This window comes from Podarcis liolepis, assembly GCF_965112155.1.
Source record: "Podarcis liolepis genome assembly, chromosome: 15".
Classification (NCBI taxonomy): Eukaryota; Metazoa; Chordata; class Lepidosauria; order Squamata; family Lacertidae; genus Podarcis; species Podarcis liolepis.
The window spans coordinates 10,482,805-10,505,614 of NC_139566.1; the positions used below are offsets into that span (position 1 = coordinate 10,482,805).

General features: G+C 51.2%; 1 protein-coding gene and 1 long non-coding RNA gene across 2 annotated transcripts in view; one reads left to right on the forward strand and one right to left on the reverse strand.

The window, feature by feature from the left end:
* The window catches only part of EFNA4 (ephrin A4), a 30,972-nt gene extending 15,286 nt beyond the window's left edge, over positions 1 to 15,686 (forward strand). Inside the window, exons 2-6 of the mRNA XM_083477407.1 lie at positions 4,071 to 4,363; positions 6,945 to 7,013; positions 7,656 to 7,715; positions 9,795 to 10,201; positions 15,089 to 15,686. Of these exons, the coding sequence (XP_083333533.1) occupies positions 4,071 to 4,363; positions 6,945 to 7,013; positions 7,656 to 7,715; positions 9,795 to 9,886 (514 nt within the window). The 3' untranslated portion in view covers positions 9,887 to 10,201; positions 15,089 to 15,686. The remainder of the gene's footprint in view (positions 1 to 4,070; positions 4,364 to 6,944; positions 7,014 to 7,655; positions 7,716 to 9,794; positions 10,202 to 15,088) is intronic.
* Positions 1 to 22,810, reverse strand: part of LOC310694445 — a 90,847-nt gene that overhangs the window by 63,425 nt on the left and 4,612 nt on the right. The gene's annotated exons all lie outside the window — the stretch shown is intronic.

Genomic DNA, 22,810 nt, shown 5'->3' on the forward strand with positions numbered 1-22,810 from the left:
CCCGCCTGCCTGAGGATCTATTCTTTATTTTAGCACGCCCTCCAAGGAGCTGCATACATGGCTCTCCCCATTTTACCTTTGCAGCAACCCTGTGAGCTTCGTGACAGTGTGGGGGATTTGAACCCCGGCCTCCGCCGTGAAGTGCGCTGCATGATCGCAGACCCATCATGGTGTCTCAGCCTATCCCGCCTTGTAGGGTTGGGCTGAGGAGAGCGGGCAAAGGAGCAGTTCAAGAACAGATGGGAGCCAGGAGGAGCTCTGGTTGTGGCTCCTGGTATTGTTTTGGTTTCTTCACCAAGTGGCCATGGCAGTGTCACCCTGAGGCATTGTGGGAAATTTAAAATGGTGTCACCCAAGGTGTGCTTGAAACCTTTCTTTTTTTTAAAAAAACCAATTATTCGTTTTTTAACATATCATTTTCAACAATTATTAAACATACTTTTATATCTTATACAATTTTTTGACTTCCATCAATCATATCTGAAAATTTTCCAGTCTTTTCACTTCATATACATTTCTTACTTTCACTATTACGTTTAAATCTCATAACTAATATCTCTCTTCTTTGCAATATTTCATATGTTTCTCCTTACAAAACGTCTTGTAGTCCTACTAGCGTAATTTGTTGATTACAGTTGCTCTTCAAATAGTTCGTATATTTCTTCCAATCTTCTGTAAATCTCTGGTCCCGCAGGTTTCGAGTCCTTCCTGTCATTTTATCCGATTCTGCGTAGTCCATTAGAGTGCTGAAGCTCTCTTGACTTGAGCATCCCTTCATACCCCTCAGTTTGGTCCATGCCTTGAGTTCGAATTCTGACACTTTGGGTTCCTTCAGGCAAACATGAAACTTTTCCTTTAGGGAAAGATGCTTTGTGGTCACCGACAGAGCACCCAGGATTCAATCCCTGGCATCTCCAGAAAGGGCTGGGAACGTCCTCAACAGCTGCTGCCAGTCCGTGTAGACAATGTTGAGCTGGTATAAGGCAGCTTCACTTGTTGCTTTTAAAAATCAGCCCTTTGTTTAGCACCATGAGAATCTTGCTTTGTTTCATGCGGATGGACCATAGCTCAGGTGCAGAGCATCTGCCTTGCATACTGTAAAGGTCCCAGGTTCAAATCCTGGTGTCTCCAGCTAGAGCCTTGGAAACTCCTGCCACAAACCCTGGAGGGCAGCTGCCAGCCAGAGCTAGACGGACCAAAGTTCTGATTCCGAGGTTCCTGAGGCTGCCTGTGAACGTGTTTTTTTTGACACACCGAAGCCATCCCCGCCAAACATGCCCGTTACTTCCTGGTGGCGCATTGCAAGGGGGTCATGCGCCCATGCGTGGGTTTTGGCCGCCACATTCCCCGACGATGCATCACTCCTAGTCGGGGGTCCTTTGTCTTGGGGCTGGGCTGTCGGCCCGTTGCCCTGTGGGCTCCCTGCTGACCCTTTTTGCTTCCAGTCACGTGAATTAATCGGAGCTGACATGTGCTTGTTTAGCAGAGCTGGGCAGCTGGATCGAAGCAGTGGGTGGGGGGCGCCTGCAAAGGCTGTGCCCCCTCACTTTTTGGGGGGGTGCTTTTGAAGAGAGTCCTTTCCTGTACATCATCAAACCTTGGGCTTTATACTAGGATGAAGAGAAGTCTGTGAGGGCTGGATTTCAAAATAAAAAAATTCCTTCCAGTATTTTTATTTTTATTTTTATTTTGACTATGGCAGACCAACACTGCTACCTAACCCTAACCCTAACCCTAACCCTAACCCTGGGCAAGAACGATTTCTGCCCAGACAACCCTTCCAACTACAGTATTCCAGGAATGTCCGGGAAATTCCAGACGTATGGCAACCCTAAGATTATCCTTCTTGAGGTAAGGTGATCAGAACAGTACACAGTATTCCAAAATATGGTTGCGCCATAGATGTCACTCTTCACAACCTTTAACAACAACAAAAAACACAAGTGGAGTCTGAGTATTCAGGAATACAGTGGTACCTCAGATTACATATGCTTCAGGTTACAGACTCCGCTAACCCAGAAATATTACCTTGGGTTAAGAACTTTGCTTTGGGATGAGAACAGAAATCGTGCTCTGGCGGCGCGGCAGCAGCAGGAGGCCCCATTAGCTAAAGTGGTGCTTCAGGTTAAGAACGGGCTGGATTTGTGTGTTAAGAGAGAAACTTCTTCAGAATTCCTAGGTGAAGGTTTCTGTTGTGAAGAGTCTTCTACAGACAAATGGTTTTGGTCAAGAATGCGAAAGAAACAGGATGGCACTGCTGCGATTGGGGGGGGGGGAAGGGAGGTAAAATATACCACAGGATTAAGATAAAATCTGTGAGGCAAGCTCAGAAAGAACTTGCAGCAATATAGTCCAGAAATCCCTCACAACTCCCCTGAGAGTGATAGCACCATTTTGCAGAATGAGGGTGCCCGCTGCCCCCCTGTGTGACTCCCTGCTCTAGCCTAAGATCCTTCTGAGGCAGGCAATGCTTTCTCAGTGCTGAAATCAGATGTGTCTGGCTTGTTTAGTCATGCCCCATGCTGCTATAAAGTACTTGCCCTCGGAGGAGGGTGCTGGTTGCCCCTCTTCACGAGTGCCCGCTGTGCTTTTTGCCTGCTCTCAGTCAGGGACTGCTAAAGCGATGGAGTAATTCTACCACATTTCAGTGTTGGATGAGAGGTAAACCTGTTGAAGGAGGTGGGGGGGAGATTACAGGTACCTTCTTTCCATGAGTGGGTGTTTTCTGCCTCATGGGAGCTGTGAATTATATTTAATTAACTTTGGGAAAATCCCAGCATTTTCCCTCAGGGACTTTTCGAACGTGTAAACCACAGCAAACCTGTGAAATGCTTTCTTTTTCTGAACGGGCATAATGCTTTTTTTGCAATGCTCAGAGTGCGCCGTCTGAAGACATTTATGTAAGGCAGGAGTGGAGGGAACAGTGTTGCACTACAACGCCCATCATCCTTGACCATTGGGCCTCCAATCCAAGAGACTCCTCTGTGCCTAGAGCAGGGGTGGGGAGCCTGTGCCCCCCCCCCAGGTTGTTGTTGCACTCCGACTCCTATCAGCCCCAGCCAGCATGGCCAACAGTGGGGGATGATGGGAGTTGTAGTCCAGCAACGCCAGGAGAGAGACAGATTCCCATCCCTGCTGCAGACCTAAGGCAACACTCAAACCCAAGATTTCTGCACTGCTGTTGTCTTCCGACTCCCACAGCCAGAATGGCCCAGTGGTCAGGGGCAGTGGGAGTTGGTAGTTCAGGTTGCTGGCCTTTGATGTGGAAACTTGAGGAGTCATCGGCCACACCTTAAATAAGGGCCTGGGAGCAAACTGGATGCCAACGCGGATTAGGAAAGCCTTGGCATTCGTGTTCTCAGCATCCGGTCTTAGCTCAAGGGAGAGTCGTGGTGTTCTCCAACTGATGGAATTTCTGACGTGTCTCCAAAGAACTCTCTGATAATCTTCTCCGTCTTCTGCAGCTCCCCTGGCTTCTGTTCACTGCATGCTTTTGGCCTATTTTGCCCATGAGAACTAGAAACTTAATTGCTGTTGGGTGGTGTTTTGTTTTTAAAGAAAGCTGATTCTTAGGGATCTTCCTTTTGCACCCAGTACTACACTGGGTCACCCTTTTACCCCTTCTGCTGTCCTTGCTGTTTTTTAGGTGCCAGGCTCGTTTTAATCCGGGTTCTTCTTCCAGAAAGTGCCCCATCTAGGAAGGGGCACAGAAAAAATACATATTCTCTCCATCTTGCCCTTAAGACTCTACCCAGGCCACATCTCTCATTGACTTTGTTTTGGCCACTCTTTAGTGCTTTTGCCTGGCTGGAATGTGTCCTCGAACCCTGATCATGCCTCTTCCTTGCCAGGATGTAGGAAACAGAGGGGCAAGTCTGTTCGTAGCAACTCACCAGCCTACTGCCCAAAGGTTTACCGCCGTTGCTTCTTCGGCTTTTGACCGTGGTCCTGCCCAACCCACACGGCCCCCAGAAAGTTGCCCTGCAAGGAATGTGGCCCTCTGGCTCAAAGCTCCTCCCTATCCCCTGATAGCATTGGCGGCTGACTGATTTGCTTCTCCCCATTCGCAGATTCCTCGAAGAAGACTATGCCGTCCAGGTCTCCATCAACGATTACCTGGATATCTACTGCCCGCACTACGAGCAGCCGCTGGCAGCGGGGAGCCCAGAATCCTTCACTTTGCTCATGGTGGACATTGAGGGCTACCGGGGCTGCTACGAGACGCCGGGAGCCTTCAAACGCTGGGAGTGCAACCGGCCCTACGCTCCTTACGGGCCGGTCCGCTTCTCGGAGAAAATCCAGAGGTTCACCCCTTTCTCGCTGGGCTTCGAGTTTCAGCTGGGCCATGACTACTACTATATCTGTGAGTTGGGCCTTTGGCTGGCATGGGATGGTTCCGAGTCGACTTGAGGGCCAAATTGTACGAGGTTTTCTCTGAGAGAGAGTTATGAATGGGATTTAGTGCTGCACCAAACTTTTTTTAAAAAAAAATAATTTTTTATTTGATTTTCAATAATCTATTGTATTTTTCGCTCTATAGGACACACTTTTCCCTCTCCAAAAATTAAGGGGAAATGTGTGTGCGTCCTATGGAGCGAATGCAGGCTCCTTGGCTTCAGCAGTAGCAACGCGAAGCCTCCGAAGCGCAGAGGGAACGCTTCCTCCGCGCTCCGGAGGCTTTGCGTTGCTTTCTCTGAAGCCTGGAGAGCAAGAGGGGTCGGTGCGCAGGATAGCCGCCTGAACTTGCACTGCGCTCCGGAGGCTTCGGGTTCCTTTTGCTGAAGCCGGGAGAGCAAGACTCTCCCGGCTTCAGCAGAGAGGGAGAGCTGCGCAGCGCCCCTTCAGCCAAGCGGGAGGAGAAATGGAAGGGCTCCGTTTCTCCTGCTGAAGGGGCTCTGAGCAGAGAGAGGGAGAATTTATTTTTTCTTGTTTTCCCGCTGTAAAACAAGGTGCATCCTATGGTCGGGTGCGTCCTATAGAGCGAATCATACGGTACATAAAAACCCATTCCAAATCCAAATGTTACTCTGAATCTCCCCCGCCTCGAAACCCTTCCATAGGCCCTATTGATCCTATTTTCAACTGCATAGCCCTACTTCTCCCCTTTTTTAATCTTTCTAAATTATCCATACATCCTGTTACATTACAACTGTGTTTAAAAAAGATCTTGTCTTCTTGGTCCCTGAGCTTCCCAGTTAATTTTGCCATTTCAGCAAACTTTTAATTTACAAGTTTTGGGCTGGGTTTTGCCACAGAAGATAGGGTATAGGACAGGGGTCTGCAACCTTTAAGGCAAAAAGAGCCACTTGGACCAGTTTCCGAAGGGGAAAAAACCTGGGAGCCGCAAAACCATTGCGACATTTAAAACAAATATATCTCCAGAGCCGCGATCTGACAGCGGTCGGGAAGGTGACGTCGGGACGGTGCGTGACTAATGCACACACCGCCCCCATGCGACGTCACAGCCAGTACAGCGCCCGTCACAGTGGGGAGTGTCGGGGCGCACAATGCGCCTCCTCCCCTCGCTAGTATCCGCCCTGGAGCCGCGGCAAAGGTGTAAAAGAGCCACACGCGGCTCCAGAGCCGCGGGTTGCAGGCCCCTGGTATAGGAGCATTTTCTCTGCTACATTTCTGTGTGTGTGTGATTTTTTTGGGGGTGGGTGGGTTAAAGAAATGTATTTATTTGTATTCAAATGTATTTATTGATTTAGTAAATTTATATCACGCTCTTGATCCAAAGGCCACACAGAGGGTTTAAGATATGGTGTGTTTTTCTCCAGGGAGCTCAAGGTGGCAGCAGTATTCAGAAATAATAGCCCTGTTTGGACAGTGGCTAAGCTTTGGGTGCTCCTCTGGACCCTTCCTGATAATCTGTGAACTTAACCTCACCCATTCATTGCTATGGCATCTGTGACTGAGCCCTAACCCTGCCCTTGACTGCCTATGTGGTGTAGTGGTTAGAGGGCAGGACTGGGGCCTGGGAGACCTGGGTTCAAACCCCCACTTGATCACAAACTCATTGAGTGGCTCTGAGGCCAGTTCTCTTTTTTTTATATATAATTTTTTATTGATTTTATAAAGTTTTTAAAGACACAATACAAACATATAAAAAGACATACAAACACACATAACTTCATAACCTTATTCTCATAAACCTTGTTTCTCGGACTCCCCCATACCTCCCCTTTCTGCATCCCAATGTCCAAATTTTTCCAGCAACTTCTGTGATTCTGTCAGAAATATGTCTTACTAATCTTTCCTCCAATCTATTCTTATATCGCTGAAACCCTTTCATTCTCAAAGCCTTGACATTTTAACATTCATCAAGTTTATAATAGTCCTTAAGATAAATTTTAAATTTCTTCCAATCTTCTTCCGTCGTCTCCTTCCCCTGATCACGGATTCTGCCAGTCATCTCAGCCAATGTCATATAGTCCATCACTTTCTGAGGCCATTTCTCTCTCTGCCTCACTGGGTTGTGGCAAGGATTAAATGGAGGAGGGGGCAGCGACACCTTGTTCACTTCCTTGACCTCCTTGGAAGAACATAACGAGAGCTGGATCAGGCCAGTGGCCCATCTAGGCCAGCATCCTGTCCAACCAGATGCCTCTGGGGAACCTGCAAGCAGGATTCGAACACAGAAGCCCTCTCCCGTCTTGTGGTTTCCAGCAAATGGTATTCAGAAGCCTCCAGCTGCAGAGGCAGAGCTCAGCCATCGCAGCCAGTCACCATTGACAGCTTTCTCCTCCATGAATTTGTCCAGTCCTCTTGTAAAACTATCCAAATTGGTGGCCATTATTGCCTCCTGAGGGGGCGAGTTCCGTCATTTAACCATGTGCTTCCCCCAAAGTGTTATGGGGGCTGTAGTTTGGGGCTGGGGGGTTTGGCTTTCTTGCATTCTAACCGCCCTCTCTCTTATCTCTGGGTCCTTTCCCTCCCCATAGCTATCCCCACTGCAGAGAGTCCCGGACGCTGCTTGAAACTGCGGGTTTCAGTTTGCTGCAAGACAACCAGTGAGTCCGTGTATTGTCTGTCCGTCTTGTTCAGGCAGGGATGGGGGGAATAATAGGCATCTGCAGGGATTCCCCCCCCCCCCAGTACAGAGAACCAAGTAAATAATCTAGAAATAAACTGACCTATGTACACCTGAATTGTTCAGCAATCGCTTCTCTGATAAGGAGCAGGAGAAAATTCTGAAAAGCCAACCTGGAGATCAGGGATAGGAAAACCTCAAGCCAAATGTGGCCCTCGAGACCTCACTCTCTGGCCCCTAAGACTCTCCCTAAGCCACACCCCTTCACTGGCCCAACCCTCCCTGAATGTTTTTGCCTGGCTGGAATATGCCCTTGATCTCTGGGTGTAGAAACTAGTCTAGTGTACCAAGGTAAAAATTTGCATTTATTGCCCCCCGCCTCCTTTTCCCTGTGGCCCTGCCCACTGCTGGTGTGCGGCCCCCGGAAGCTTGTCCAGAACGGAATGTGGCCCTCCATCACTGCAGGTTTCCCTGCCCCTGATTTAGGTAATGGGTGTTCCACTTTAGCTAGATCTGCTTTCCTTAAATGTGTATATATTGAGGGGAAAACTCGTCAAGGACCGGGAGAGGACGTTTGGTCCTGTCTGCGCCTTCTGAACTGACCCGTTCGTTTTTATTCTAGCCGTAGAGCCTGTGACGGAGGGTCCCAAATCTCAACCACGTGGGAGAGGCGGCTCCGAGGGTGAGTGGGGCTCGGGCAAGGGGGTAGCAGCAAGGCAGTTTGTTGCATTTAAAGCGCATGATTTTAAAAAGGCATCCTCAGTGTGCCTTGTGCTTTACTGAGGAATATGACAAACAGAGGAAAGTTCTCTTCTCCAAAGAGCTTACAATCACACATTTCTCTGTCCATGACAAAGACAGAGGAGGTGATGGGAAGGCAGCTGAAATGTACGCTGACTGAGTAGATCTAGCTGATGCGTTCTTAGGCTTCAATCCAGTCAGCGATGACAGCGAAAAGCTTGCCAACTGACCCTTAAAAACAGCCTGACTGCTCTTGTGCCCTGAGCAAAATGGGGGTAGCTCCCAACTGGCCAGCGAAGCTTTTATTTGTTATTATTTGTTTCATTTATATCTCACCTTTTCCCCCAAGGAGCTGAAGGTGGCATATTTATGAATATTCCCCTTCCCCATTTTATCCTCACAGCAGCCTTGTGAGGTAGGGTAGGCTGAGAGGCAAGCATGGTTGGCTGGGGATTTGAACCCTGGCCTGCGAGGTCCTAGGCAAACACTCTTGACTTTTACACCACACCGGGAACACAGAGCGGGAGCTTATCTCCCCTCAGGCTAAAAGTGTGTGCAGCGTGGCTCAAGCTGGTGTTAATAGGTGTTGTTAAAACTTACAGGAAAGTTGGCAACCCACTCACTCAGGTGTTTTGCCAAAGAGTTCACACACGCGGAAGACACTCTTGAGGAAGGAGGGTGGTGGGGAAGACGGAGAGAGAGAGAGAAGATTAGCACCAATTATTGGTATTCCAAGATTTGGCAAATCACCTTTTTGGGAAATAAAATATTGCACAAGCTGGTGGTTTTCAGGGGCCAAAAAGGCTTGAGGTGGCCTCCTTGGCATTTGATCCATTTTTATTTTATATACAATCACCAAGGCTCCAGGTAACCTCAGGTCTATGCGATTGTCTCGATCTACCGCTGTCTGAAGTTATTCTTTATCTCCCTTTTTGAAATAAAAACATGTACCTGTTTTGATTCAGACCACGGAGCCTTTTGCAGTTATAGGCCGCACACCCTTTTCCTCTTGGCATGTGTTATTATTGACGCAGTAAATCACACTGCTGTATGCGATGCTTTTTTATTGGCAATTGTGACAATGTACCTTTTTTTAAACAACTAATGTTCCTTCATTTCTGGAAACCTGTTTGTTATTAGAGTTCATTTTAAGAAAACTGGGGGAGAAAGGAAAAGGAAATTAGAACTAGGCGGGACTTTGAGGGTGGAATTGCAGGGATAAGGGGTAGCGAGGGACTCTCATCATCCCTGACCATCAGGCAATTGCAGCTGGGGATGGTGGGAGTTGGCATCTGAAAACATCTGGGGGTTTATGAGTTCCTGCTTTATACCTTTGTAAGTGCATTTAATATGGTCCCTGATTGGTTGGGCTGAAGGTTCTTCACGTCTCTGCCTATTTGGTACATACTGGTACCTCCCATCATCCAGCCAAGGGCCGTTCTGGCAGTTCCCTCACTGTGAAAAGTGAAGTCACGGGGAACCAGGCAGAGGGCCTTCTTGGTGGTGGCACCCACCCTGTGGAATGCTCTCCCATCAGGTGTCAAGGAAATAAACAACTACAGTGGAACCTCAGTTGTCGAACGCTTCGGAAGCTGAACAATTCAGAACTCAAAACAACCCAAAAGTGAATGCTTCCATTTTCGAACGCACCTCGGAAGTCAAACGGCTTCCGAGGCATGTTTGTCCATTTTTTTAAAAGGAATTTGCCAACCGGCAATTGCACCTCGGTTGTCAAACGTTTCCGAAAAGTCGAACGGTCTTCCAGAACGGATTACGTTTGACAACTGAGGTTCCACCGTATCTGACTTTTAGAAGACATTTCTAGGCAACTCTGTATAGGGAAGTTTTTAATGTTTGATGTTTTATTTTGTTCTTAATATTTTGCTGGGAGCTGCCAAGAGTGGTTGAGGCAACCCAGTCAAATGGTCATAACACACAACAACAACAACAACAACAACAACAACAACAACAACAACAACAACAACAACAACTCATTTTTTTCTCTGTTCTCCCCACACAGATGCCGCTGTAGCCCCCGGACGTAGCTCTGCCCCTTCCTGGTCCAGCGGGGCCTGCTTGGGGCTGGCTCTCTTACCCGTCCTGTGGCTCTGACCCCACCCCCACCCCCAGGGCCGGGGACTCTTAAGAGGCTCCAGGCCGGGGTGAGGAGCGAGGGCGGCGCTTTGTCCTCCTCGTCCCCCACTTGCAAGGATGCTGGATTCCTCACTTGGCACTTTAGAACTCAGAGGCGATGTACTGGTGGGCCTCCTTCACAGCCGGACCCCTTGCTCCCCAGAGACGAGCTGAACTCCCAGATGCTGCGTCAACCCAGCCGAAAGGGGGCAGGACACCCCCATAAGTCTCAGTATGCCCACCCCCTTCTCCGTTTGGATCCGCTGAGGCAAGAGGAAGACCTTTGGCCTGGAGGTAAGGCTTGGAGCAGGCAAGGTGGTGGTGGGCCAAGGGGGAAACCTTTTGGCTAGACTACTACAATGCTCTCTGTGTGGGGCTGCCCTTGATGTTGGTCCAGAAGCTGCAACTGGTGCGATATGCGGCGGCTCAGCTGCTCCCTGGGGAAGGATATTGGCAACACATTACCCCACTGTTGAAAGAACTGCCCTTGCTGCCAATTGGTGATGAGGCTAAATTCAATGTGCTGGTTCTAGTGCAGAAAGTCCTCTATAGCATGGGACCAGGATGCCTGAAAGATCGTCTCTCCCCTTATATAACCAATGGATCAATGTGCTTTCCAAGTGAAGGCCGCCTGTAAAGGTAAAGGGACCCCAAACCATTAGGTCCAGTCGTGACTGACTCTGGGGTTGCAGCACTCATCTCGCTTTACTGTCTGAGGGAGCCGGCGTACAGCTTCCGGGTCATGTGGCCAGCATGACTAAGCCGCTTCTGGCGAACCAGAGTAGCGCACGGAAACGCAGTTTACCTTCCCGCCGGAGCAGTACCTATTTATCTACTTGCACATTGACGTGCTTTCAAACTGCTAGGTTGGCAGGAGCAGGGACCGAGCAACGGGAGCTCACCCCGTCGTGGGGATTCGGACCGCCGACCTTCTGATCAGCAAGTCCTAGGCTCTGTGGTTTAACCCACAGCGCCACCCGCATCCTTTGAAGGCCTCCTGTAGATATCATCTTATTAGGAGGTCTTTTCCCAACTCTTTGGAATTCCCTCCCGTTGAATATTAGGCAGGTGCCAGGCACTGTTGTCTTATCAGCAGCTTCTGAAGACCTTCCTGTTACAGATATAAAGATCATAGCCTGCATCTGTATTGGAATTGTTTGCAATGTTTTTGTTTTGTTTTGTTTTATCCCTTGCTGCTTACCGCCCTGGGCTCCTTTGGGAGGAAGGGTAGGAGAGAAATCATATAAAGAAATAAGAGTTTAAATAAAGCCATAACAGTAGGACCATGAAGGATATTGACTCTGGCCCCCTCATTAAATGCAGGATCTACAATGCAGGCTACAGCATGGATGGGAGATCCTGCAGCCTTCCCAGAGGATGCTGGACTCTGACTCCCAGCAGTTCCAGCATAGCCAATCCTATGTTGGGAGCCCAGCAACCTCAGGGTAGACCAAAGGTTTCCCCACACTTGAGTTGGAACCATGAGGACTGGAATCTTACTTTTTTCTGGAGGAATTGAGGTAGCTCAGTGCATTTGCTTTGCAGGGTTTCTGGGTAGAGACGCCTGCCTGAAACCCTGGAGGGTTGCTGCCAGTCAGAGAAGACAGTATTGAGCTGGGCAGTCCACCATCCTTGACCAATGGCCATGCTGGCTAGGGCTGATGGGAGTTGGAGTCCAGCAATCTCTGGGAGGGCCACAGGTTGCCCATCCTTGATATACAGTGGACACTCAGGTTACAAACGTGATCTTTGCAGGAAGCACATTTCCAACGCGCTGCGCATGCGCATGCACGGGTTGCGATTCGGCGCTTATGCACAAAGCACGATTTAGAACTTCTGCACATGTGCAAGTGCCGAAACCTGGAAGTAACCCGTTCCTTACTTCCAGGTTCGGTGCGGTGCGCAACCCTAAATCGCGCAGCCCAAAGCGTCTGTTAGACTGGTGACTGGGAGCGGCCGCCAAGACCATATAACACCGGTCTTGAAAGACCTACATTGGCTCCCAGTACGTTTCCGAGCACAATTCAAAGTGTCGTGGCTGACCTTTAAAGCCCTAAACGGCCTCTGTCCAGTATACCTGAAGGAGCGTCTCCACCCCTGTCGTTCTGCCCGGACACTGAGGTCCAGTGCAAAGGGCCTTCTGGCGGTTCCCTCACTGCGAGAGGCCAAGTTACAGGGAACCAGGCAGAGGGCCTTCTTGGTAGTGGCGCCCGCCCTGTGGAACGCCCTCCCATCAGATGTCAAAGCGATAAACAACTACCTGACATTCAGAAGACATCTGAAGGCAGCCCTGTTCAGGGAAGTTTTTAATATGTGACATTTTAGTGTGTTTTTCATCTTTGTTGGAAGCCGCCCAGAGTGGCTGGGGAAACCCAGCCAGATGGGCAGGGTACAAATAATAAATTATTATTATTATTACTGTAACCTGAGGTACAGAGTGCCTTAAGAGGTGAACAAAAAGAGTAGGATTTCAGAGTTCAGAAAGGTCTTGAGAGGCCATCTCTCCTGACCTCATGCTTGGCGCAGGGATCTCATAACGTTCAGCATCCTTGACGGCCGTCCACCCACCCTCTGCTTAAATAAATCCAGGGAAGGCGAGTGTGCTGGTCTCGGGGGCTAACCGAGAGGCAACGTCCAAGTCCAGTCCGAGGTCAGGGGTCCGGTATGGAGGCTGTCCGTCAAAGGCGAGGCGGGGTCCAAGGCAGGGAGTCGGGTGAGGTCAGGAACTCTGGCAGAAGAGCAGGACAGGGTGCAGGCAGGAACAGGCTACCAACAATGTTGCTCCCGCAACCTGGGACTGGGGCTGGCTGGCTTTTATCTGCCAGCGGTCCACAGGTGACTCGCCTCTCCTGGCCTGGAGGTGAACACTCCTCCTGCAGGAACTTAGTTCTCTCTGCCCTGAGCCTCTGCAACTCAGGAGAGGCTGGAGGGTTACCGGACCCAGAGGCAACCTCCTCTTCCCCTGACAGGGCTGAGAGTGGAGCACCTGCAGGCAATGGGTCCTCCATCACCTCAGGGGCCAGAGCAGACTCAGCTGGTGCCTGCACCTGAGGATCCAGCACAGGTGAGGACCCTTCAGGCTCAGGCCCCAGCCCCGGCTCAGCTGGTTCTGGAGGCGGGGGACTCCTGTGCAGGCTGGGATTCCTCAGGTTCAGCCTCTGAGTCCAAATCCCAGGCCATCACAGCGAGCTTGCCGCTTCTGGAGTTGGCCTGCTCGACTGTCCGACATCTCTTAGGACATTTAACTCATTTATTTCGACCGTATAGATACAGCTTGATTGCAGCCGCCTTCGGGTGGCGCACAGGTAGCTCAACAACACGTTAAACATTTATCCAAAGGCAGCTTAAAACTGTAAGATCAGAATTTGGTTAAAATGCTTGCTGGGTTTTGTTTTGTTTTTTTGAAATTAAAGAGGCTTCAGGAAGGTCAACAGGGGAAGGAGGCCTGTCTGATCTAAGCCGGGAGGGAGTTCCATAGAACTAGGGTTCACAGTATGGAATGCTCAGCTCCCGATGGATGCAAACTGTGCCTATGAGTCACAGAGGCCTGCTAACAGAGGCTCCTCCAAGACCTCCGTGATCGGGCAGGGATATAAGGATTTTGGGGGAATGGCTTCACGGGTGGTTCCCGATTGGCCTGCAAGCCATTGATTCCCCCCCCCCCGCCCTGGTTTTTTTTCCCCTCCCTACATTTTTTTGGGTATCCCTGCAAGAACTAAGGTTCTGCCCCATGCCTCTTGGCAATCTCTCCCTCTTCTTGTTCGTCGGTGCTGTAGGGACCAGCGCTAACCTCTGAACTTTGGAAATAGCCAGTGGGTAGGTGGGGTGGGGGGAGATAAAGGGAGATTAAAACAAGTGGACAACAAACAGCCGCAGAACTGCTGAGCTACTGGCAACAGGGCATTAGGAGGGAAGGGACAAGGCAGAAAATTACAGAACAAATCACATAATCTGCGGAGGCGGTTCAAAATCAAATAACAGAACCGTGAAAATGTCAGAAGCCAATATGAAAGACCGGGAGGAGGCGTGACCATTCGTGTCAGCAAAGGGCACTAAAAACATGGGTATTGTCTGTGTATCGGCCGCAGCTCAGGGAGAGAGCAACTGCTTTGAATGCTGAAGGTCCCGGGTCAGTCCCCAGGTGAGGCTGAGAATTGTCCCCTGCCCGGAAACCTGGAGAGCCGCTGCCAGTCAGTGTAGGCAGTATGGAGCTAGATAGACTCTTGGTGTAAGGAAGCAATCATATATTTGTCAACCTGCTGGTGACAGTCAGATAAATTGAATTTGAGGGGGCAAATCTCTGGCCGTGTGCTAATGTGGGGAGCTAAACAGAGCACCCATGTTCAGACGCAGTCTATCTCCCAGGAAACAGAATGAATGGTCTGACCCAGCCTTCTTAATGTCTGTACATTCCTCAGTAGTAATAATAATAATAATAATAATAATAATTAATAATTTTATTTATATCCTGCCCTCCCCAGCCGAAGCCGGGCTCAGGGCGGCTAATAACAATAAAACAGTGCAACATTCTAAAAACATTTCATTATAAAAGTTAATTCAAATCAGATTAATGGCAACCATTGGGCTAGAGTTCTGTGAGGATCAGCAAAGGAGGGGGTCAGGCTGTGCCTTGGCCAAAGTCCTGGTGGAACAGCTCTGTCTTGCAGGCCCTGCGGAAAGATGTCAAGTCCTGCAGGGCCCTAGTCTCTTGTGACAGAGCGTTCCACCAGATCGGAGCCGCAGCCGAAAAAGCCCTGGCTCTAGTTGAGGCCAGCCTAACCTCCCTGTGGCCCGGGACCTTCAGGATGTTTTTATTTGAAGACCGTAAGTTCCTCTGTGGGACATACCAGGAGAGGCGGTCCCGTAGGTACGAGGGTCCTAGGCCGTATAGGGCTTTAAAGGTTAAAACCAGCACCTTAAACCTGATCCTGTACCCCACCGGGAGCCAGTGCAGCTGGTATAGCACCGGGTGAATGTGATCTCGCAGCGAGGACCCCGTAAGGAGAGGAAGGGAGAGGAAAGAACTCTGCACATGCTTCAAGGCAGCGTTTGGGTTAATTGCCATATCACGTGTTCTGGGAGGGGGGGTCGGTCTGAAGCCAGGTTGTGTGGAAAGGGCTTGGTAGTTGAGCCCCCCTGGTCTGCCTCTTAATGGGATCTCTCTTGTTCTCTTCCCTACAGGAGTTGACTCTCCACGGTGACATTCCTGCCGGAGGTCAAGTTGACCGTTTCTGGTGACTGCGATGGTGTCGGAACGGGGATTTTCCAGCTCGCCAAAAAGACTCAGATTTGGTTTTTGGGGGAAGTGGCATGGAATTGGGGGGGGGGGAGGAGTGGGGGAGAGACTGAAATATCTCATCCGCAGCGCAGCAAAGGACTCGCAATATTTGTGTCCAGGACTGTTGATATGCCAAAGATGGGGAGAGACATTTTGCAGTCCGTGGCACTCGAAGCTCAGCTGCTTTAAAAGAGGGGGGGCATTGACTTCTCCCCCCACCTTGCCCCTGTTTTATGTCTCTGTCAAGCTCGGCTTCTCTCTCTCTTCCCTGCCCGGAAGCAAAAAACTGGACTGTGTCAGCCCCCCCCTGCCGCCCCCCCCACCTTGTGTTCTCGGCGAGAACGGCGATGATGACGCCTGCGCTTTTGTCTTCTATGAAGACGCTTCCTCGGCGTCACCGATTCCTGGTTTACGACTTCTTCGTTTTAAATATGTTGGAGTCCCCACACCCCCGCCATTAATTGTCAGTGACTGAGCCAAATGATAAAATTGTTTCGGAAACTCGGCCCCCTTTCTTTCTGTCCCCGGAGGTATCTCCCTATTCCTCCACCCCCACCGAAGAGTCGGAAGGGGCATTGGGGAAGGCTAGGATATCGGGATGGCGGGGCTGGGAGAGCTGTGTGGCTGGTGGGATGTGGAAGTCTTCGGCTGCTGGGTTGGGGATGCAGGAGCAGCAGCTGAGATTTCGTATGGGGGCGGCAGGGAACCTCAGGCCCTTGAGCTGGATGCGGCCCTTTGGGGGCGGTCTCCCTCTGGCCCTCAGAACTCTCCCACGCCCCTCAGTACCCTGGCATCACACCCTCTTTTGGTAGCACCTTAAAGACCAACTAAGTTAGTTCTTGGTATGAGCTTTCGTGTGCATGCACACTTCTTCAGGTATCTGAAGAAGTGTGCATGCACACGAAAGCTCATACCAAGAACTAACTTAGTTGGTCTTTAAGGTGCTACTGGAAGGAATTTTTTTATTTTGACTATGGCAGACCAACACGGCTACCTATCTGTAACTGGAACCCTCTTTTGGGTGCTTTTGCCTGAAATGAATGTCCCTTGGACTCTGAACACGCCCCTCGGTTGCAGGATAGAGAAGGTTTTGTGTTGCTGTGTGCTAAATAGCAGCCTACTGTACAAAGGCACAATTAGCATTTGTTGCCCCACCCTCTTTGGCCACTGGCCCACCCCCAAAAAGTTTCCTAGAAGGGAATGTGGCCCCCGGGGCTGATAAATATTCCCCACTCCTGTTGTACAGGGGCTGCTTCCAGAAAGTCAGGGGGTTCGTTAGGCAAGAGATCTGAACTTGTGTCCCTTTGGTTTTAGGCTGGGGAAGGGCGAATTATTGGGGATGTTTCTCGCCCTTGGATGCTGGCGGGTGCGTAGAATGGTGGCAGTGGGAAGCTTAAGGGGTCTTTTGTCATGAAATCCACCATTTTCTCCTTCCAGTTGTAGCCAGATCTCTTCCCCACTCCTGTCCAGTAGCCTTAAAAAATGCAAACAGAGGTCATCTGAAGGGGACTGGACTCTTTGTAACCTGAGGAGGAAGGGCCATAGCTCAGTCGCAGAACATCTCCTTTGTGTGCAGAAGGGCCCAGGTTCAATCCCCAGCGTCTTCAGGTAAGGCTGGGATTGTCCCCCAATCCAGGGCCGACCCTACAATGAGGCAGATTGAGGCAGCTGCCTCAGGCGGGAGATGCTAAAGTGCTGGGAGAGGACATAGCTGCAAGGGCCACGTGGTCTGCTGCCCTCAACTGCAGTGAAATACACTTTCTTCTCACCAGCGTCGGAGTAAGATTCAACTCCCGATCACACTAGCTTCTGTATGTGCCTTGGGGGAGGGCGCCATTTTGTTTTTCGCCCCAAGCAGCAAAATGTCTTGAGCCAGCCCTGGTACCTACTGTCTGAAACCCTGGAGGCCGCTGCTGGTCGATGCAGGCTTACCGAGCTAGACCCAATGGTATAGCTTGGTATCGGTGGCAGCGGCGATTGCCAGTGGCGTAGCGTGAGTTGTCAGCACCCGGGGCAAGGCAAGTAATTTGCGCCCCCCCTAACCCCTAACCTGCCGCGTCAGGTGATCTGAGGCGAGTTGCCGCTGGCGCTGCCGCCCAAACGACGCTGCTTGCCCGGAGGAGGAGGGGGGCAGAGAGGCGAGGAAAATGCAACATGGCCCAGCAGCTGCAGCAGCAGCGACGGAGGCGGGGCTGTGAGGAGGGGCTGCCTGGCGCGTCCTCCGCGGCCAGCGCTGAGAGCCGCTGCCTGCCGGACGCCTTCAGCCCGGACGCGCGCACAGCTTGTCGGTTCCGCGAGACATGCGGCTCTGCTACAGCCTGCGCCCGAGGCTCTTCGGCGACTCCGGAGGCAGCGAGCGCCCCCCCCCCGATGTTGCGCCCGGTGCGGCCGGCCCCCCTTGCACCCCCCACGCTACGCCACTGGCGATTGCAGATGGTTCTCTGCTGGAATGGGGACCCTAAAACATTGCTGGACTCCGGATCCCATCAGCCAGTGGCCAAGAGTGGTGGGTGCTGGAGTCCAGCCACATCTGAAGGTGCCGAACTACAACTCTTGAATTGCAGGGGGTTGGACTGGATGGCCTTAGGGGATCCCTTCCAAGTTTCAATTCTGCAATTCTACGACTACCATCAGCCCTAGCCAGCACGGCTGGTGTTTCAGAGATTACGGGAGTTGTAGTTCAGCAGTTTATGGAGTACCAGTTGGCGGTGGTGCGAAGGCTGGTGAATTCAGGGCCTGCCTCTGTCCCAGCAGCGATTGCAGGGGGTCTTGCAAGAGGACGCCCCCTCCTTTAAGGCAGGCACCAACGATGCCAACTTCTGAAATCAGGCCCAGAGCTCCGTGCGGGGCAGAAAAAAGAGGTCTCTGGCGCCTCTCTGCTCCGTTTGGCTCCCTTTTGTTCTCTTCCGCCTCTTCTCCCCCAGCCGCTCGGTACCGCGACCTTACAGGCGGGTGGGATTAATTGCAGTGTTTGATATTGAGATGTCAGGAAATGTCACGATGGAAGTTTTAATTACGGACCGCCTGCCAGCAATTAGTGTAGACGCCGCAGCGAGCCAGGCCCGGTGGGGGAACGGCGCCGGCACCGTGGCAACGGGTGACCCAGCCCATGCCAATCGGTTTCGTGTGCCGCCTCGCAGGGGCAGTGGGGAGGTCCCAGCTTCTGGGGGGGCGGGCAATGGAAAGCCCACTTTTTGGGGGGCGAAAGGCTCTGGACTGCCTGCTGGTCAGACGCGACGAGGCAGCCCACCTGCGGTGGCAGATTTCGAATGTGAACTGAGAGTGGAAGCCAGGCAGGTCTGACCCACGGGGCCCTATCCACCGGGAAGATCTCCTGCACAAATCCCAGTTGACGTGAACATGTGCCATTATGCATATGCTGGTATTCTTTATGAGCGTGACAATATTGTTGCAAAGAATTGCTTTTGGACAGAACTTAGCTTAACCCTCCAAAGCTGAGCAAGATTTCAAGTTCATTATTTTATTATTATTTAATAAAGTTGCATACCGCCGTAGATCTCAGGGCGGTTCACAACATAAAAATGCCACTTATCAGCAACACTGGGCCCTGTCGAGTTTCAGGGGCTTCTGTGACCTGTGTAGCCCCCTCTTCCATGCATGGTGAGCGAAATTAGTAGGAAATTAGGTTCCTCTCTGCGTAATTTGCCCTGTGTCTGCTCTGGGATGTGGTGTTTAGCCCATGGGGAAGGGCCCTAATTCTGTGGTGCAGCTTCTGCAAAAGGCATCAGTCCCAATGGTCTGATTATGAGGCAACTTTCTACAGTGGTACCTCGGGTTAAGTACTTAATTCGTTCCGGAGGTCTGTTCTTAACCTGAAGCACCACTTTAGCTAATGGGGCCTCCTCCTGCCGCCGCCGCGCTGCCGGAGCCCGATTTCTGTTCTTATCCTGAAGCAAAGTTCTTAACCTGAAGCACTATTTCTGGGTTAGCAGAGTGTGTAACCTGAAGCGTATGTAACCCGAGGTACCACCGTATTTAAATCAGCCCTTTTTATTCAAAGCCATGAGGACTAGACTCTTAACCATTGTATTTAAAGAAAAGGGCCATAGGTCAGCTGTAGAGCACATGTCTTGCATGCTGAAGGCCCCAACTCTGATCTCCAGGTAGGCGTGGGGTCTCTCCCCTGCCTGAAACCCTGGAGCACCACTGCCAGTCAGCGCGGACAGTACTAATCCAGATGTGTCCTGGTGGCCTGACGTCTTCCTGAACAGGCAGCTTCCTGTTCCTGTGCGCAGGTTGCATAATCCATTTTCCCTTTCTTTCCGCAGAATTCGAACCCCTCCCAGCCCCTGGCCAAATGTTAATAATTTACTTAATCCTGTGAACACGCATCTCGGAGCCGATATCTATCCCGGCAACCTGTAACGCAGGTGATTTTACCGCTTCCCCAATAGCACATTAATTCTATTGCCTGATCAGCTCTCCCCGCCAGGAAGCTTCCCCTGATTTTTTAACCGGGATCGATTTCCCCAGCGCTTCTTGCCTGCTGATCCTCAATTGGATTGGGGAGGGGGCTGGAGAGGCCGTTTGCGCCCACGCACGGCAGAAAAGCGGCCAACCGCCAGCCGCATTCGCCTCCCCCTTCTCGCCGCAGACAGCCGTGCCCCCACCCTCCCCGGCTCGCACGCTTGTAGGATTTATCCCTCCTCGCCCCCCCCAGCGCCCTCGGCGCAGCGCGGTATAACTCTGGCTGACGTTAACGGCCCCTGCACCAACGCCACGCCTAAACGAGGCAATTAGAACCCCCGCCGCAAATCAAGGCTGCAGAATTAGTGTCGGCCGTAAAACGGCGGCAGGTGGCATCGCTAGGAGCCCGGGCAATTGCCGGCAGAAGCCTGCAAATCAACGAGGGGGGCCTGCGCCGCACAAATGTGGGTGCGGGGACAGATTTGTGTGTGTGGTTTTTCCTTCCCTTTTCTTCTTTTACTGCCCCCTGATTAGAAAACCGGATCCCCCATAAACCTGCTTCGTAGGGAAAAGGTCAGCAGGAGAGGAATAAGGACCGCAATGTCCTCGTCCTCTAGGGGGCGCTGGGGGCTACAGTAATAGTAGTAATTAATAATAATAATAATAATAATTGATTTATTATTTGTACCCAGCCCATCTGGCAGGGTTTCCCCAGCCACTCTGGGTGGCTTCCACAAAGTCCAAAAATACACTAAGATGTCACACATTAAACACTTCCCTGAACAGGGCTGCCTTCAGATTATCTTCTGAATGTCAGGTAGTTGTTTATCTCTTTGACATCTGATGGGAGGGCGTTCCACAGGGCGGGCGCCACTACCGAGAAGGCCCTCTGCCTGGTTCGTTGTAGCTTTGCTTCTTACAATGAGGGAACCACCAGAAGGCCCTCGGCACTGGACCTCAGCGTCCGGGCAGAACGATGGGGGTGGAGACGCTCCTTCAGATATACAGGACCGAGGCCGTTTAGGGCTTGAAAGGTCAGCACCAACACTTTGAATTGTGCTCGGAAACGTACTGGGAGCCAATGTAGGTCTTTCAAGACCGGTGTTACGTGGTCTTGGCGGCCGCCCCTGTCACCAGTCTAGCTGCCGCATTCTGGATTACTTGTAGTTTCTGGGTCACCTTCAAAGATAGCCCCACATAGAGCGCATTGCAGTAGTCTAAGCGGGAGATAACCAGAGCATGCACCACTCTGGCGAGGCAGTCCGTGGGCAGATAGGGTCTCAGCCTGCCTACCAGGTGGAGCTGGTAGACAGCTGCCCTGGACACAGAATTGACCTGCGCCTTCATGGACAGCTGTGAGTCCAAAATGACTCCCAGTAAATGATGGCAGCCCCATTCAATCCAATGGAGCCCTGTGCAAGAGAATTTCGGTGTTTCCTGGCTGCTCTCTTGGTAAGATTGGACGTAGCCTATCTAGCCTGTGGGTTCAATCTCCAATGGCATCTCCTGGCTGCTCCCTGAAAGCTTTGGAGGAACACTGCCAGCCTGTGCAGACAGTATTGACAATGGTCTGACTCAATCCTGTCTTCCTGTTGTGTTGGACCCTGCCACACTTTCCCTCCCCCCCTCCCCCTGTATCGGTTCTGCCTGCAGTGGAGCGTGGCAGCCTAAGCATCGGATGCGTGCTCCGGGGGCGCAGGAGGGGGGGGGTGTTGTCGAGTGTTTTGCGGCTGCAGCAGCCAAGGCCTGCCATGGCATGTTGATTTCACGGACCTTTATGTACAAACGCGGCTCGGTTTCCTCTGATCCCGCTCCAAGCGGCTTTGGAGGAGCTTGGCTGCCGCCGCAAGTCGTCCCCATTCCCAGCTGCCCACCCCGCCGAAGATGCAACAGGTGACGCCAGGCCAGGATCTGGCCCGTCAGGTCTCCGGCAAACACCTGCCAATCAAAGAAGCACAAGGAAAGTCCCATCTCCACAGCTGGTCCACGTGGAGGATAAGAGAGCAATTGCGAGAGGGCTCTTGGGCCAGGATCCGTGCCAGATTTACATATAAGCTAGACAAGCTATAGCTCAGGGCCCCACTCTCTTGGGGACCCCCCAAAAAATTAAAGGGAAAAAAAACCTGGATGTACGTTTCCAAAATATAAGATAATAAATAATAATAATAATAATAAATTTTATTTATATCCCGCCCTCCCCAGCCGAAGCCGGGCTCAGGGCGGCTAACAACAATAAAACAGTACAAAAGTACAGCATAAACAACACTCTAAAATCATTCATTATAAAATTAATTAATTAATTCAAGCCACTGGCAACCATTGGGCCAGAGCTCCGCGGAAATGGCCGAGGGAGGGAGTCAGGCTGTGCCCTGGCCAAAGGCCTGGTGGAACAGCTCTGTCTTGCAGGCCCTGCGGAAAGATGTCAAGTCCCGCAAGATAAAAAACAATTACTTTGATAAAACACATATTTTGTTATTTGCTTTAGATACCTATTAGGTCCATAAATTACTATATAGCATATATTCAACACAAAAAACAGTGACAATTTGTTGTTGACAAAGGACAGCTGGACATATAAAGGGCCCCATTACCTTCAGTAACTTAGGGCCTCATCAGACCTAAATTTGGCCCTGGCCAGGATCTTGTGGGATTCTCTGAGGAGCTGTCTGCTTGGCCACTGTGGGAACAGGATCCTGAACGAGATGGGCCCTTGGCCAGGAGGATATAAATCATAGGGGTGCTTCCGTGGCCCCCTGGGTTTTCCTCCTGGCCCAAAAGTCCCTCCCCATTTCATTTCCCCACTGTGCAATATGGCAGGGATGAAGACCGTATTCCCCCTGCACAACCCACCCTCCACAGTGTTGTTGGGCTACAGCTTTCACCGTCTGTGACCATTGGGCATGCTGGCTGAGGGTGAAGGGAGCTAGAAGCCAGCAACATCCAGAGGTTCCCCCATGCCTGTAATAAACTAGACTTGCCAGGAGTCAGGGGTGGGGGAACTTTTCCTGCCAAGGGCTGCATTTCCTTGGGGGTAATTGTTGGGGAGCTGGGAGTAGTGCATGGGGGTCTTCCTCTCTCTGCCCCCCTTCCATTCACTTTCTTTCTGACACCCTTTCCTTTCTCTCTCGCACATTCACCTTTTCCTCTCTCACCCCCCTGGGCTTCCCCCAAAGGGTTAGAGCTGATCACTTGCAGAA